Source organism: Aspergillus welwitschiae (assembly GCF_003344945.1).
Source record: "Aspergillus welwitschiae strain CBS 139.54b unplaced genomic scaffold BDQ94scaffold_48, whole genome shotgun sequence".
NCBI classification, from domain to species: domain Eukaryota; kingdom Fungi; phylum Ascomycota; class Eurotiomycetes; order Eurotiales; family Aspergillaceae; genus Aspergillus; species Aspergillus welwitschiae.
The window spans coordinates 77050-91962 of NW_020798742.1; the positions used below are offsets into that span (position 1 = coordinate 77050).

Sequence of the window (14913 nt, forward strand, 5' to 3'; positions counted from 1 at the left end):
AAAAAAAAAAAAAAAAAAAAAAAAAAAAAACCGGTTGAAAGAGGGTTCGATCTAGATTCGGGAGAGAAGGGAGTTGTCCTTACATTTGGATAGGGTAGTTCCATGCGCCGATACCCGCGCAGACACCTAGCGGGGCCTTCTTCGTGTATACCCAAGCATCTTCCCTCAATTGAGTAGTCTCGCCATTCAGACCACCGCCACCCACCAGGTTCGCATAGTACTCCAGGACATCGGCACCAGTGACCACATCCACGGTGCTCGTCTCCGTATAGGCCTTTCCGGAATCGAGAGTTTCAACACGGGCAATTTCATCATTGCGCTCACGCAGAAGGGAGGCAGCTTTCTGGAGGATGCGGGCACGAGCGATAGCAGGAGTCTGAGACCAGGAAGGGAAGGCCCGGTCGGCAGCGGCGATGGCCGAGTCTACATCGGCGTGAGCGGCGACTTGGATATCAGCCAACGGGGTATCGTTGGAAGGGTTGATGGTTTGAAAAGTCTTGCCGGAAGTGGCAGGCTGGACCTTGCCATCATAGTAGAGTTGGCGCGTAGGAAATGGGAGGGACATGGTTGGAAGGGTGAATGAGGGATAATAGAGGGGGGGGGAGGGGAAAGGAGTTGATGCAGTGGACTGTAAAACCACTGAAAGAAGTTAACGGGGTTCAAGAAGGTTCAGAGGGGGATAGATAGACACGATAAAAAGTGAGGGGAGGGGAAAAAAGAGATGTTTCAAAAAGTAGTAGAAAGTAAGAGAAGCATGAATGTACAGATCAGGTACCTCGGCGAAGCGCCTAAGCCGAAAACAGTACTCCATGGCTACACCGCCAACCCGATGATTTGCTGGAATTCCCAATGATGTAATCCGGCAGGCGGCGATCCCTTCATTATTTTATTTTCATTTTATTTTTCTCTTTTTATTATCATTATTATTATCTTTATTTTATTTTGTTTTATTTTATTTTATTTTTTTTTTTTTGGATCATAATTTTTTCTCACTCTCGGCTTTATCTTTTTCATTTTTAGATTTGGGGAGATAGTTCCTGTAAATGACTTAGTCTGGCTAACCTCTTGACTGATAAGAGGGCCTCTTCCATAGGTCGCCGGGATAGATATCTGTTGTATACTACTAGTAGTAGGAGATACGTACATAGAAGACAGATAGAATCTCGAGGGAGGATAACTCGAGTACTCAGTAAGCTATGGCTCAATGTGGTATCTCTATACATCTCTCCCTCTCCCTCTCTCCCTATCCCATCTTTTCCTCCCCTCAACTTTTCCAACTTTCGCACCAAAGCAGGCAATCCGATCCCGGGATTCGCCTCGGCCCTGCATCTCCGATAGAAATAACCGTTGGTTAGCGCCCAACTAGTAGGCGGGATCGTGGCGTGCCCTAGTGTTTGGATCTCGTGTGGAGTGCCCGCCCAGTTACCATCCACGACGGGTGGACTTCGGAATTTGACCGTGGCAAATTCACCCTCCGCCTTGCTGTTCCGCCGATTCTGCGGTGCTACCTCTTTCCCCGTATATATACTTACTACTAAGACGTAGTACGAGACCGGGACATCTGATGAATATCTGGCTAAATCTTGAGGAAGGTTGAGTAACAATCCGGGGGATTAGTAGATCACGTAACAGTTTTGGCATGCCAAAGCGCTTACGCATCCCGAAACTGACCAACGAAAAAAAAAAACTTTGGTTAAGAACTTTGTTCCGCCTTTGCCGTTGGTCTTGGCTTTGACTAATAAGCCCACCATATCTCTGGCCCCACCAGTCAGCAGCCATTGTTGATCGAGAATTTGATGCGGTGGGGTAATTGGTGTGGGTCATGGCTCCCTCCGGAATGGGTTTAGAGAGAGATCCACCGGCAGAAAAGGGAAAGAATGGTGAGAAAAAAGAGTGAGAAAGGAACAGAACGAGGCCAAACAGCATAAGGAATCCAGAAAGATAGGGAAGTGGATGGATGAATGGATGAATGGATGGATTGGATGGCCTGACAATTCAGCCTCAGAAAGCACCGCAACTCTTGCTGTCTTGCAAAATTTAAAAAACCCCAGTTTCATCTTTCCGACTTCTCTTTCTTTTTCCTCTTTTCTCTAATTCCTCTTCTCCTCTCTGTCGCGCATCCAACCCCCTTCTTCTCCTCATCCTTATCTCTTATCCTGTTTCCCCTCTTCTCCAAATCTTCCTCGTTCCTTTCCTGATCTCTCTTGCGTAAAAGTAATATATCCTCTTGTCTTCATCTTTCAAAATGGCCACCACAAACGAATTCCCCGCTAGCGATGTCAACAGCTACGACTATGTCATCGTCGGAGGTGGCACAGCTGGCTGTGTCATCGCCAGTCGTCTGGCTGAATACCTGCCCAACAAGCGCATCCTCATCATCGAGGGTGGTCCCAGCGACTTCATGGATGATCGCGTGCTCAAGCTGAAGGACTGGCTCAACCTGCTTGGCGGCGAGTTGGACTACGACTACCCCACCGTTGAACAGCCCATGGGTATGTTGTGAAACCTTTCTCCCTGCATTTAAACCACCACTTTTCTCTCGAGGCTATATCAATCCCAGATCAAACTTCTCATGCCTTTTTTCTACTGCACAGGTAACAGCTACATCCGTCACTCTCGCGCAAAGGTTCTGGGCGGTTGCTCCAGCCACAACACCTTGATCTCTTTCCGTCCCTTCGAATACGACTGCAAGAGATGGGAGCAGGCCGGCTGCACTGGCTGGTCCTTCGATACCTTCACCCGCGTCCTGGACAACCTGCGCAACACCGTTCAGCCAGTCCACAACCGTCACCGCAACCAGCTGTGCAAGGACTGGGTTCAGGCTTGCTCCTCCGCCATGAATATTCCCGTCATCGAAGACTTTAACAAGGAGATCCGCTCCAAGGGTGAATTGACTGAGGGTGTCGGTTTCTTCTCCGTCTCTTACAACCCCGATGACGGTCGTCGCAGCAGCGCCAGTGTCGCTTACATCCACCCCATCCTTCGTGGCGAGGAGAAGCGACCTAACCTGACCATCCTCACCAACGCCTGGGTGTCCCGCGTCAACGTTGACGGAGACTCTGTGACTGGTGTTGATGTGACTCTGCAGTCAGGAGTCAAGCACACCCTGCGCGCCAAGAAGGAGACCATCCTGTGTGCTGGTGCCGTCGACACCCCCCGTCTGATGATGCTGTCTGGCCTGGGACCTCGCGAGCAGCTGTCTGGCTTGGGAATCCCTGTCGTGAAGGACATTCCCGGTGTGGGTGAGAACCTCCTCGACCACCCCGAGAGTATCATCATCTGGGAGCTCAACCGCCCCGTTCCCCCCAACCAGACCACCATGGACTCGGACGCTGGTATCTTCCTGCGTCGTGAGCTTCCCAACGCTAATGGCTTCGATGGCCGTGCTGCCGACATTATGATGCACTGCTACCAGATCCCCTTCTGCTTGAACACCGAGCGTCTGGGTTACGACACCCCGGTCGATGCCTTCTGCATGACCCCTAACATCCCTCGCCCTCGCTCCCGCGGTCGTATCTACCTGACCTCGGCCGACCCCAGCGTCAAGCCGGCCCTGGACTTCCGTTACTTCACTGACCCCGAGGGCTATGATGCTGCTACTATCGTGGCTGGTCTAAAGGCTGCTCGTGAGATTGCCAAGCAGTCGCCCTTCAAGGACTGGATCAAGCGCGAGGTCGCCCCCGGCCCCAACGTGCAGACCGACGAGGAGCTTTCCGAGTACGGTCGCCGCGTTGCCCACACTGTCTACCACCCCGCTGGTACTACCAAGATGGGTAACCTGACTCGCGACCCTATGGCCGTCGTCGACCCCAAGCTGAAGGTCCGTGGCCTGAAGAACGTTCGTATCGCCGATGCTGGTGTCTTCCCTGAGATGCCCACTATCAACCCCATGTTGACTGTGTTGGCCATTGGCGAGCGTGCCGCGGAGCTCATCGCCGAAGAGGCTGGATGGAAGCGCGAGCAGCCCCGTCTGTAAGCGCGTGGCCATTCCCATCCGAACAGCAAAACAGCAAAATCGAAACAAAAATAAATAAAGAAAGAAAAAAAAAGTAAGTAAAGAGCAGGGAGTTGATTATGGAATGGCGCATGCATGACCCAAGCGAGTGAGATTTTTTCTTTGCATGTGCAGTCTCCAAGTGAGGGCGAGAGCTTTCGAATCGACAGATGCATGCATATGCGATGGAGTTGGCTTGCCTTACATGATTTACGATTGATGATTTTGAGCGAAGAAAAGTAGCCAGATCAGGTGAAGGTTCATGGATATACAGTTATCTGTCATTAGCTTGGAATCCTGGCTTGTCTTTTTTAGATGGTTTGGTTGCTGTTGCTGTACCATTATCTTATGTACAGTGTGATCTGGGTTGTCATTCATCTCAAGACACGATCTGCTTGTATTATATAGCGCCAGCATGTTCATGCGCAGGAAGCACCAGACATACTAAAATAAATAGACATAAGAGTTCATTTCCAAACTGCTTAGCATACGACTGTAGAAACGAAACATATCTTCTTAAAATTAGCTGGAATGACTTGTATCTATCATTGACTTTCTATTTACTATTCACGTGGGAGGTCTACTTTATCCCGGTGGTTTAAATGACCCGAATACAGAAAGAGGTAACGAACAGAACCCAAGAGAGCCCACCCCCATGCAAGTCTCTAAATCGACGCGAGCCAAGAAGAAACGAACAGCAGAAACCAAACCAAAACTCCCAAGCCTGCTATAGAGAGAGAGAGAGAGAGAAAGAAATTTCGAGCGTAACGCATGAATGATTGAAAACCAGACAGTTTCTGCAGCGCATGAATTGTCCAGACAGCGTGTGTGAGCAGGCCAAAAAGCCGCCGCATCTTATTTGTCGGTATCGTAGATCTTGACTCCGCGCTTCCAGACTTGTCTCACAGTCAAGGTGGGGCCCGAGAAGGGGTCCTCTTCATCATCCAGCACAAGCAAGTCCGCATCCGCGCCACTCTCCAGGGATCCCTTGACGCCCTGTAACCCCAGGAGGCGCGCGGGGGTGGCGGAGGCAGCGTTGAGCGCTTCGGCCGTTGAAGCGCCTGACCAGCGACGGAAATTGTTGACGCACTCGATGAGGGTGGCTGAGCTGCCGGCGATTTTGTCCGAGCCTTCGAGGGTCAGCCGGGCACCGGACTTGATGATGCGCTCGCCATTGGTCCAATCATAGATGCCGTCAGGGAGACCGCACAGCTTCATGGCGTCAGTGACGAGAATGAGGCCGTCGGGGTGGGCGTTGTAGGCAATCCGGATTGAAGTGGGATGCAAGTGGATGCCGTCGGCAATGACGCCGTAAAATGGTCGCGGGCATTCATTCTGCCCTAGGAGACCGAAGATACCGGGGTTCCGGTGGTAGAAGGGGCGCATTGCGTTGAAAAGATGGGTGATCATGGTGGCGCCTTGCTGGGTGGCGGTGAGGGCTTGCTCGTACGTTGCGTCCGAATGGCCAATGGAGTAGATGATGTCCTCTGATGTGAGGGAGGGAATGTTCGGCAGCATGTCTCCGACTTCGGGAGCTGCTGTGATCATGCGCACTGATTTGTATGGGCCAGTGAGGTTCTCTTTGCCATAGCAGGCGATGATATCTTCGAAGCACGTTGCTGCACGAAGAACTTCTGTCTTATGCACGCCATTACGACCGGTGCTGATGAATGGACCTTCGACATGAGCGCCTAGCGACTCGGCACCATCTTCGGCGCGATGGCTCTCTCCAGATGAACCTAGAGATGGGAGTACCTGTGTTCAAGTATGAGCCTCTTCGTCATCTATTTCCGGTTTGCTGGTATCCCGGAGAAGGTTGGAGGCCGGGTGGGGGGGAAGGAATTGAGACATACCTGCCAGTAGACTTCGGGAGTAGAGCTGACTACCGTCGGCAAGTATGAAGTCACACCCGTCCTGGCAAGACCTTTGTTAACGGCCCGCAGACCTTCATCATATAGTTCCTTTGAAGCCTGGGGAACCGAGAAGTCGAAGCCCTGAGCACCATTTAACTGTACATCGATGAGACCGGGAGCCAAGATGCGGCCGCCTAGGTCGATGACCTTGTCGGGGGAGAGATGTAATCCATAGAAGGCCTCCTGATCCTTGAGAATTTTCCCGGAGATTGAATCAATCCATACATCCTGCTCGACGAGGTCAAGTCCCTTGACGATACGGCAGTTGGTGAACTTGGTGATGCGGGGTAGGGAGGTGGATGTTTTGCCAGGCATGATGGTATACTCCGAGCCGCGCCGCGCTCACAACCGGACTTGGGAGTCAGTCGATGATGTGAGAGGAGAAGGGAAGTGTCTGAACTACTAGGGGGATAAGCGGAAGAGACGGGCGAGAGGAAGGAAGAAGTTTGTTGCGGGGTAGGAGGGAAATTGGTAGGACATTATGAATGAATGGAAAACTTGGAGGGAATACTACATGGTGACATTGAACCAGGAACTCGGATGGGGCAAAGGCAGGGGCAGGCAACGTGGACAAGCTCGATCGCCCATGATGATTGTGCGGTTGGCCTCGGGAAAAGCGGCTTGGGGTAGTTGACGTTGCCATTCCCATGGATTGGGAGCGTGATGGTTGGAATGTGACGTCGATGTGTAGAGAGATGAGTATGGATCGGAAAGTGAAGACGAGAGATCGAGAGGGACGAGGTGACATTTCTTCCCCGGGATCCGTCCATGGTTGGGAGTAAGGAGTTACTCCGGAGTGGCTAAGGGAGATAGCCGATGGAGCAAGTGACTACAATACGACTGAAAGGTCGACTTGATCAATTAGTCTTTTTAGACGAGCAAGCAGTCAATGGGAAATGATGTGGAAAGCTGCGCGATTGATGGGTAGAATTACTTGGAGTATGTGGTGAGGTCATGTTGCATATTGAGCTCCTAATCTCGTCTGTCTCGTCATAACCAATACCAACACGAACACCCTCCGTATCTTACAGGAAGGACAGTTGAATCAGTGAAACCATACGAACAATACAATCATACCGCTGGGATACCAAACACCGTCTGGCGTGATACATATCCACGTGACTCAAAGTACTTGCCTTTTTCAGACACTCTGAATTGCAGACCCCAAACGGGAAGGAACAGTGTGCTGTTGTTTGTCTGCATGCATTCATTCCTTCCTTTCCCATTCCCACTTTCCTATCCTTTCAGCTTCTCTTACTGCTAGTGAACACTTCTAATAACTCTCTCCATTCCCTTGACTTCTTTCAATTCACTTCTCTCTTTCTTTGTCTATCTCCCTGGCTAATCGTTATTGTTTTCCATTTCACTTTCTCCCGCTCCTTGGTGGTGGATTGTTTATTTTTATTTTTATTTTTATTTATTTATTTTTATTTTCTTTTTTTACCTTTTGTGTTACCTCTTTCCTTCTTTCTGCTGTGCTTCTTTATCCAATGGGTCATTGGGTTCGGTTACTGGGTCCGGTCCGACTCCACTGGGCGGGGAAGACCCAAGAAGAACCTCGTCGGTAGCGAAGCCCACCAGCGCAGGTTAGCGGAGCGGGAGAGAAGAGGGTTTTGGGTTTTGGATGCTACCTCACGACGACCGTACCAGCAATTGAGCCGAATCGTCTCCCCGCATTCGGCTAAGCTTCGAACGCGCGATGTCACCGTTGCCTTTGCAGCTCAGCCGGGTGAATCAGGATGGCTCCATGGCCAGATTAACCACCTGGAGGCTGACTCTGGGTTTGTTTGGTTGCAGCAACTCATGTGGTCCATCGGGCTTGTTCGCTCTCTCTCCGTCTCTCTCTGTCTCTCTCTTATCGTCTTCACCACCAACCCATTAACTATGGATCCGATGACGGATGAGTTCAGCCGGATTATCGATCCTATCCAACTGACATTCAGTCGAAGGAAATATCAGTAAAAAGTCCGTCCTTTCAATTCTCCTCTCTCTCTTCTTCTTTTTTCCCTGCACAACTTTTTACCTTCTCCCTGGCTGTTCTGCTATCACTGTGATTTGTGCTTTTGCTCCATTCACATCTTCCTCCTATATCTCCAACCCCTGGAGATAAGCCTCCCCTCCCGTGATAACACGCGACTGGTCTTGGGGTCTCGACCATTGCCCTCGTGGTTGTCATTTGGCAGACTTGCATCGGAGGTGCATTGCTAGTCTGATTAACTTCCTGGTCGGATCTTCGATCGGCTACTTGACAACTCGAATCATTCTCGTGTCTCCCTTTTCATTGTTATTCCCTTGGCCATTGATTGGGTTAACATTTTCTGTTACCTCCGCCCTTATTTTGAGTTGCATCTCCGCATTTTCATTTCTCTTACTCATCTTTTCCACCCTACTTTCTATCTCGTTTTGACTTTTGGGTCGCTTGGGGTCGAGTGGATCGTGTCGATTGTTCTTTACTGCATCCTGCGACTGATCCGGTTCCCGCTAGAGTCAGTCGAAGGCCGATGATTCGTTGTGGTGCTTGACTATCTCGCCGTCTGACCACGCCGGCTCTCACTAAACGAGTAAGCTAGTCCTTCTAGTGCGTCTTCTTTGCCCACCCGCTCGAGGGACCCAGAGATAAGGTACGACGGCTTTTTCTTGTCATCCCATTGAGTTTCCCATTTGCTATTGGGTTTTGTGCGTTGCAACACTGGCGTTGAATCGGCTGTTTGTCTATCTGGTTGTTCTTCGTATCGTGGAGCTACCACCACTGCTACTTCCTTCTCTGCCTATCTCTTGTGTCTCGTTTGTCTTCCTCCCCGATGATGGCGGTTGTTATCACCGTTGTCTCATCCTTTCTACTCCCACCGTGGTATCCTTACCCCATGTTGATCCCTCACAATTAGGCGCCCTCTCCTCGTGGCTTAAGCAGGTGAGATTTCCATCAGCTGGATGTTACGATTCATATTCGAGCCCCCGGAGATAAAAATAAGCCAGAGCCCCCATCGACCTTAATTTTCTTTTCTCACCCAATTCATCATCACTACTGCTGCAGCTTGGGCCAAGGGTTTCACACTTATTTATTTTTCCTACTTGCGCCCGTGACCAGTCACTGTTTTGCCTTTTCTGGTTCTGTGCCCACCCCTTCATTCTTACCCCGGATCATCTAAGACATCCTTGCCTGATCCTGCCTTTTTTTTTTTTTTTTTCCTTTTCTCCCCTTCTACCTCCTTCACTGCCAAAGTCCGACCCTTTTAAATTTAGTTCTCTGGGTCCGCCCCAGTGTGTGTGTTACCAGATTTCTACATATTTTGGATCTCTGACTCCTCCGTCATCCTTCTCATTTCCCCCGGGGTAGTTCCGTCCTTTCCTCCCACAGTGATAGCCTTCATCCCATTTGCTTCCCTCCGTTGTATCTTCGTCTTATATTTCTTTTATTTTTCTTTCTCTCCCCCCTTTTATTTGTTTTCGTTATTAGCTGTCTCTCTTATCTTTCCATACTCAACTATCTATTCGTCGCGTCCGTTTCCCTGCACGTATTTCTCTACACTGCCGCTGTCTACACCTGCACATACATGCCATTGATCCCGTTTACATATGCACACCTCTGCACATTTTGAGTACGTCTGCTGACCTGCCGAAAAGTCGCAAATCAATATACTCCAGCTGCCATTGTTCCTTGGGCATCTTCATCTACAATTGAAGTTGTCTATCAACAACAATGGCTACCACTACAACGGGACAGGAAGACCTCCATCATGAGAAGGAAGTCCCCGCGGTCACTTCAGATCCAGAAGCCGGTCATGAACCCCAGCTCACCGGTAAACCGTGGATGTACAAACCGATCAAGATCGGTCCCTGGTCGTTGCCGTACTTTGCCTCCCCAGAATCCCAGCTTCTGCTGGTCTCCTTCGTGTGCTTCCTCTGTCCGGGCATGTTCAATGCGGTCAGCGGTTTGGGCGGGGGTGGTCAGCTGGACCCTACCGATGTCAGCGACTCCAACACCGCTCTGTACAGCACCTTTGCAGTAGTTGGTTTCTTCGCCGGGTCCATCGCAAACCGCATTGGTCTCCGTCTGACTCTCTCTATCGGTGGCTTTGGCTACTTCCTCTATGTGGCTTCCCTTTTGTCGTACAACCATAACAAGAACTCCGGCTTCCTGATCTTTGCGGGCGCGCTATTAGGTGTCTGCGGTGGTCTGCTGTGGTGTGCGCAGGGTGCAGTCATGATGAGCTACCCGAATGAAAAGGAGAAGGGTAAATTCATCGCTATTTTCTGGGTGATCTTCAACCTGGGTGGCGTGATTGGTAGCTTGGTGAGTCCTTGGGTGGTTCGATCAATCTGGTAGTACTTCTCTGACCCTGATATACAGGTACCTTTGGGTCAAAACCTGCACTCTGAAGCTGGTCAGGTGAATGATGGCACCTACATCGCTTTCATGGTGCTCATGGCGCTTGGCTTTGTCCTTGCCTGGGCCCTCTCAGACTCGAAGTATGTCAAGCGCAAGGATGGCTCGCATGTCATTGTGATGAAGAACCCCACGTGGAAATCCGAATTCAAAGGTCTCTACGACACCATTCGCACCGACTATTACATCATCCTCTTCTTTCCCATGTTCTTGGTGAGCAACTGGTTTACTGCATATCAATTCAACAGTGTCAATGGTGCTTATTTCACCATCCGGACGCGGGCCCTCAACAATCTCCTCTACTGGCTTATGCAGATGGTTGGCGCTTTCGTGTTCGGCCAGATCCTCGACTTGAAGTACCTTACCCGCCCAGTCCGAGCCAAGCTTGGTCTTGGACTCCTCTTTGCCCTCACCATGGGCGTTTGGGGCGGTGGTTATGCCTTCCAGAAGACATACACCCGGAAGACCGTCGAGGCAGATACCGACTGGACGACCAGCGGCTATGTTGGGCCCATGTTCTTGTACATGTTTTATGGGTTCTATGACGCTGCCTTCCAGACTTGTGCATATTGGTTCGTAATGCCATTACCTCCCTTTTCTAACGGCTGCTCTTATTGTATGCATTTTACTGACGGATACGGGTTGTGTAGGTTCATGGGTTCACTGACTAATAACGCTCGAAAATTGGCCAACTTCGCCGGTTTCTACAAAGGCATCCAGTCTGCTGGTGCAGCTGGCATGTGGCGGTGAGTCTTAGAAAACCCCTCGCTCGCGAAATGAGGTGTAGAAGCTAATGAATATGCTTTGCTGCAGCATGGACGCCGTGGGAACCCCTTACATGACGGAATTTGCCTCCTGCTGGGGCCTGCTTGCCGGCAGTCTCGTCATCGCGGCGCCCGTAGTGTTCTTGAAGATCAAGGAGCATACGGACGTCGAAGCAGACCTCAACTTTTCGGACGAGACCGCTCAAGAAGTCGGTGTCCCGCTGGAAGACCATCCTTCTGAGAAGAAGCAGGAGCCGGAGATGGCTATCGTGAAATAATGTCTAGGCTTTCTTTTTAAACACGCATTCCATTTCAGCGGAAAGAGGTTGCTGGAGTTCCATGTTGTCCAGGCATTAGCCTCTGTCATTTTGGTGGTTGGTTATGTTTATTTTTTCTTTTGTGTTATTCCGCTGGATACCCATGATCAGATTGGGTTTTGGAGCGTATCACGACATCCTGCTGAGGCACAATTACGTAAGCCATCAGCAAGTTACGAACTACCGTAATGGACTTAATATGACATGACTTTTATGGTCACTGCAAAATGATGTAAGAAACCTGATAAGTTTAGGATGACATTATGGTAGGACCACACAGTGGTAGGATAAAAGTTGACTAGAGCAAGCATGTCTAGGAAAGCTTCCGTGCCACTCTTTTAGGTTATGGACAAGTATCGGAATGGATAACACAACATTAGCCATACCAAAGAGGGAATAATTTCCCCTAATCCTAGTTGACGGTGGTACTCGACGCTGTGGATAGTGGCACAAACGACTCCGTGTGTGTAGCCTGCGATGTCCCGTTGGTGCTATATTCGGGCCAAATCTGAGTTGTACCCGCTGCAATATCCCATCCAAATAAAGTACGATTGAACAGCTGCAACGCTGCGATCGGTTGATAGTATGGAACCTCGTGCCCAGCCTGATATACGCGGGTGAACGAAAAGTTGCCATACTCGCGAGTCTCACCGTATTCGACCCCATCTACTGTCATGGGTGTGTATCCCGCTGCACGGAACTGAGCTGCATGGGGGTAGTTAACTGCGAGTGAGATGGCCTGACCGCCGAACCAGTTACAGATATAGTCGGCATCGCCGTAGATCAACGACACGCGTACGGGGAGTTGGAGGATCTCTTCGAGGTCCTCAATGAAATTCGGCCATACAAAGTCGCCGGTCTGCTGGAATGCATAATATACTTCGCCACTGGACTCGGTGTAGTTAATGTCCACGCCGATAGCATCCATGACTGAGTCTTTCTTGAGGTAGTCAACAAAGTAGGACGGCGGGGTCGGGTCCTACGTTGACATGTGAGCAGTGTCCCTGTTCGGAAAATACAATCCTTATCCTTGCCACTTACATTGTAGGGGTGCCGAATATCATACACGCCACGGCCGCCAAACTGGTAGTAAGGCCCTTCTGTACATGACAGCTTAGCAAAGTCCTTCATCATTGCACCCCTGCAGAGAAACAGTAGAACCACTCACCGACATTGTCCCTGCACATATTGGCTGCTTCTGTACATATAGCATAATCAGAAAGTGAGGTCCTATTGGTCAATTTACACGAAGCAACCTGATCCTGGCATCCATTTGGCATCGTATTGGCGAACTTCATATAGTTGTACACTGTGTCATTGACCTAGCAAGCATGAGCACGGTTGATCTTAAATCCACGATGTACGTGTATTTAAACTTACAGCTTTTATTCCATATGTATTATTAACGGCAAAGTCTGCGTAGTAGTCTGCCTATTAATTACTTTAGCGATGTCCTTCTAGGCCGCAGCCTCTGCGCGAGGTGCATTTCCAAATACCTGAATCGCGGCATCAATGATGCCATTGATAATCCCGAGGGAGTTAAAATTCAGTTGGACGCCATTGACTTCCCCGCTAGCGATCTTCGAATTTTGCTCGTAGAAATGATTGAAGAACTTCGGTCATTAGATCAATATGTGTGCAACCAGAAAAGACAACCTACCGCTGGTCCATAGTGTCTTGATCAAGTCAGCTTACGTCGGTCTGGTCTGAAAGTTGCACTCACCCTCCGTAACTCTCTGTCCACAGGTTGAACTCCTTGGACTTGACTTCGGAATCTAGCTGCGACAGGCCACTGAGGAAGCCCTGAAGCACCTCCCAGGTTGCGCGTGCAGCGATATCGGTCGTGTCTGTAAAGTAGGATCATGAGGAGAATGCTAGGTGAGAGTCAAACCGGACAACTTACCGATGATAGTGGCATCAATAACTGGGTATCGACCCTGAACTCCAGCAAAGGAGGCGTTCTCGACGGCTCCAGTAAATGGGTTCAAGGACCCGGCCTCGGTTTCACTGTAAGAGAACCCTTCGCAGATAAGACAGTAAGCAATGTACTCAGGATGTATGAAGGCAGCAATATTCCATACCCACACCGAGGGGCTGAGACAAGAAAAGAAGATTGGTGACCTCGTTCCAGGAGTACTGATTGATGATTGATTCGTACTCTGGTGTGATGTGACACGGACCCAACTCTGTTGTGAAGGCGTCAGAACATGCAAGCTGAATTTTATCTTTTCCGTCAGGATATTTGGCCAACCTTCAAAAAGCCCAATCAAGGAATCGCTTCCAGGGCCACCATTCAGCCACAGAGTCACTGGATCATTTTCGGGGTCACGGCGTGACTCGAAAAACCAAAAGAAAGTATGCGATTCTGGCGAAAGATCGACATATCCGGAGTATGATTTGACCCCAGGCGTCGTCTCACAAATTCCTTCGGTTCCTGGTTCTTTATACCTGATAGTGACATTGTTTGGGGTTTTTATCGATTTGACGCCAGTGGACGCTTTTGGTAACTGCCTTCTTATCGTAGATGACCATTCATTCTCGGGCATAGCACAACTAAGTGCAGCCAGGGGCAACAAGAGCACCAACCGAGAGCCACGCATGGTGTGTTGTTCAATGCAAGGACAGACTTAGTCACAGCTATACCTAGTTAATAACCCTCGAAGATTAAATCTATACATGCACCACAAGCCACTCGAGAATTTCTTCAAGGAGAACGGTCAGCAAAAGACCGATGGGTGGGGGATGCCATCCTCAGGGCTTTATATACATCGTTACATGAGCGACAAAGTTTGAGGGAAAACCCCCAGGCCCACATGGTGTGAGGGGAGGGAAATTCATATCCAGTGGATAGAAGATACATGCTGGCGGAGATTAGCATGCCATGCAGATCGCAGGAGACAAGCACTATTGTATGGAAACGATGTTGTATCCCGCCACCGTTGCCGGCCTGATCGGTGAGGCGTCAGTTAAACAGCTCAGCATCTCCTTCAATAACCGAGGCGGATTGACTGGATAGGAAGAGGGGGGAGGATGGAGCCGAACCCTGCATAAGAGATCCCGCGGCCATTTTGCCAATAATAGCGATAACACATTGTCTCGCTAGTGCTGTACCTTAGTGTCTTGGTCCGACTCCGTGCCTCCAGGACCTGAACCCAATCATCCGTGGTTGATTGGCACTGCAACGGTTGACTGAGCGAATTTGTGCCCGGAATCAAAAGGCTATTGAGAAAGGATTGTGACTCAGTCAATGTGGTATTGGTGGCCCAATTTCCTTGGCGGGACAGGTATTGGATAACATGGGAGAGCTATTTGTTCGTTGCACAATGGCAGACGCTGTGGCTGTGAGTAAGATGATGCAGGGCCCGGGATTAAACAGGATGGTTCGAGTGCCCGGTGCGGGGGAATAAGGCCAAGAAAAGACACAAAACAGGAGAAGATGTGCAGACCATCGTTGACACCAATGAAAGATAAATGGGAGGCGAAGAAGATGGAGGGAGAAAGTGGATGGAGGGAGAGACAAACAAACAGACAGGAAGTG

The 14913-nt window shown here is 49.9% G+C and overlaps 8 protein-coding genes across 8 annotated transcripts in view; 3 read left to right on the forward strand and 5 right to left on the reverse strand.

Moving 5' to 3' along the window:
• Positions 1-721, reverse strand: part of BDQ94DRAFT_101293 (betaine-aldehyde dehydrogenase) — a 2078-nt gene extending 1357 nt beyond the window's left edge. Inside the window, exon 1 of the mRNA XM_026763349.1 lies at positions 84-721. Coding sequence (XP_026621150.1) covers positions 84-565 — 482 coding nt within the window. The 5' untranslated portion in view covers positions 566-721. The remainder of the gene's footprint in view (positions 1-83) is intronic.
• A 1068-nt stretch (positions 722-1789) lies between these two features.
• BDQ94DRAFT_152602 (uncharacterized protein) lies at positions 1790-2229 on the reverse strand. Its single transcript, XM_026768000.1, has one exon. It carries the CDS (start codon positions 2055-2057, stop codon positions 1821-1823), a length of 237 nt encoding a protein of 78 aa, XP_026621152.1. The 5' UTR covers positions 2058-2229; the 3' UTR covers positions 1790-1820.
• Positions 1790-4502, forward strand: BDQ94DRAFT_152603 (GMC family oxidoreductase). Its single transcript, XM_026768001.1, has 2 exons — positions 1790-2492; positions 2595-4502. The coding sequence occupies exons 1-2, from the start codon at positions 2246-2248 to the stop codon at positions 3974-3976; spliced, it is 1629 nt and encodes a 542-aa protein (XP_026621151.1). The 5' UTR covers positions 1790-2245; the 3' UTR covers positions 3977-4502.
• A 347-nt stretch (positions 4503-4849) lies between these two features.
• On the reverse strand, positions 4850-6222 carry BDQ94DRAFT_174960 (N-acetylglucosamine-6-phosphate deacetylase; the record flags this gene model as incomplete). The annotated part of the gene is made up of 2 exons (XM_026772424.1): positions 4850-5749; positions 5848-6222. 2 exons carry the CDS (start codon positions 6220-6222, stop codon positions 4850-4852), a joined length of 1275 nt encoding a protein of 424 aa, XP_026621153.1.
• Positions 6223-6978: 756 nt separating this feature from the next.
• On the reverse strand, positions 6979-9036 carry BDQ94DRAFT_163012 (uncharacterized protein; the record flags this gene model as incomplete). Its single annotated transcript, XM_026769651.1, has 8 exons — positions 6979-7120; positions 7364-7464; positions 7555-7593; positions 7931-8128; positions 8233-8360; positions 8447-8671; positions 8769-8834; positions 8916-9036. 8 exons carry the CDS (start codon positions 9034-9036, stop codon positions 6979-6981), a joined length of 1020 nt encoding a protein of 339 aa, XP_026621154.1.
• A 45-nt stretch (positions 9037-9081) lies between these two features.
• BDQ94DRAFT_152611 (unc-93 family MFS transporter) lies at positions 9082-11597 on the forward strand. The gene is made up of 4 exons (XM_026768002.1): positions 9082-10201; positions 10259-10866; positions 10945-11040; positions 11108-11597. Exons 1-4 carry the CDS (start codon positions 9608-9610, stop codon positions 11334-11336), a joined length of 1527 nt encoding a protein of 508 aa, XP_026621155.1. The 5' UTR covers positions 9082-9607; the 3' UTR covers positions 11337-11597.
• Positions 11598-14159, reverse strand: BDQ94DRAFT_152618 (S10 family peptidase). Its single transcript, XM_026768003.1, has 10 exons — positions 13627-14159; positions 13457-13561; positions 13279-13395; positions 13099-13222; positions 13036-13051; positions 12872-12988; positions 12756-12806; positions 12544-12697; positions 12417-12475; positions 11598-12354 (listed from the first exon to the last, which is right to left on the reverse strand). The coding sequence occupies exons 1-10, from the start codon at positions 13973-13975 to the stop codon at positions 11788-11790; spliced, it is 1659 nt and encodes a 552-aa protein (XP_026621156.1). The 5' UTR covers positions 13976-14159; the 3' UTR covers positions 11598-11787.
• Positions 14160-14864, forward strand: BDQ94DRAFT_152621 (uncharacterized protein). Its single transcript, XM_026768004.1, has 2 exons — positions 14160-14322; positions 14487-14864. Exons 1-2 carry the CDS (start codon positions 14234-14236, stop codon positions 14566-14568), a joined length of 171 nt encoding a protein of 56 aa, XP_026621157.1. The 5' UTR covers positions 14160-14233; the 3' UTR covers positions 14569-14864.
• The last annotated feature ends 49 nt before the right edge of the window (positions 14865-14913 follow it).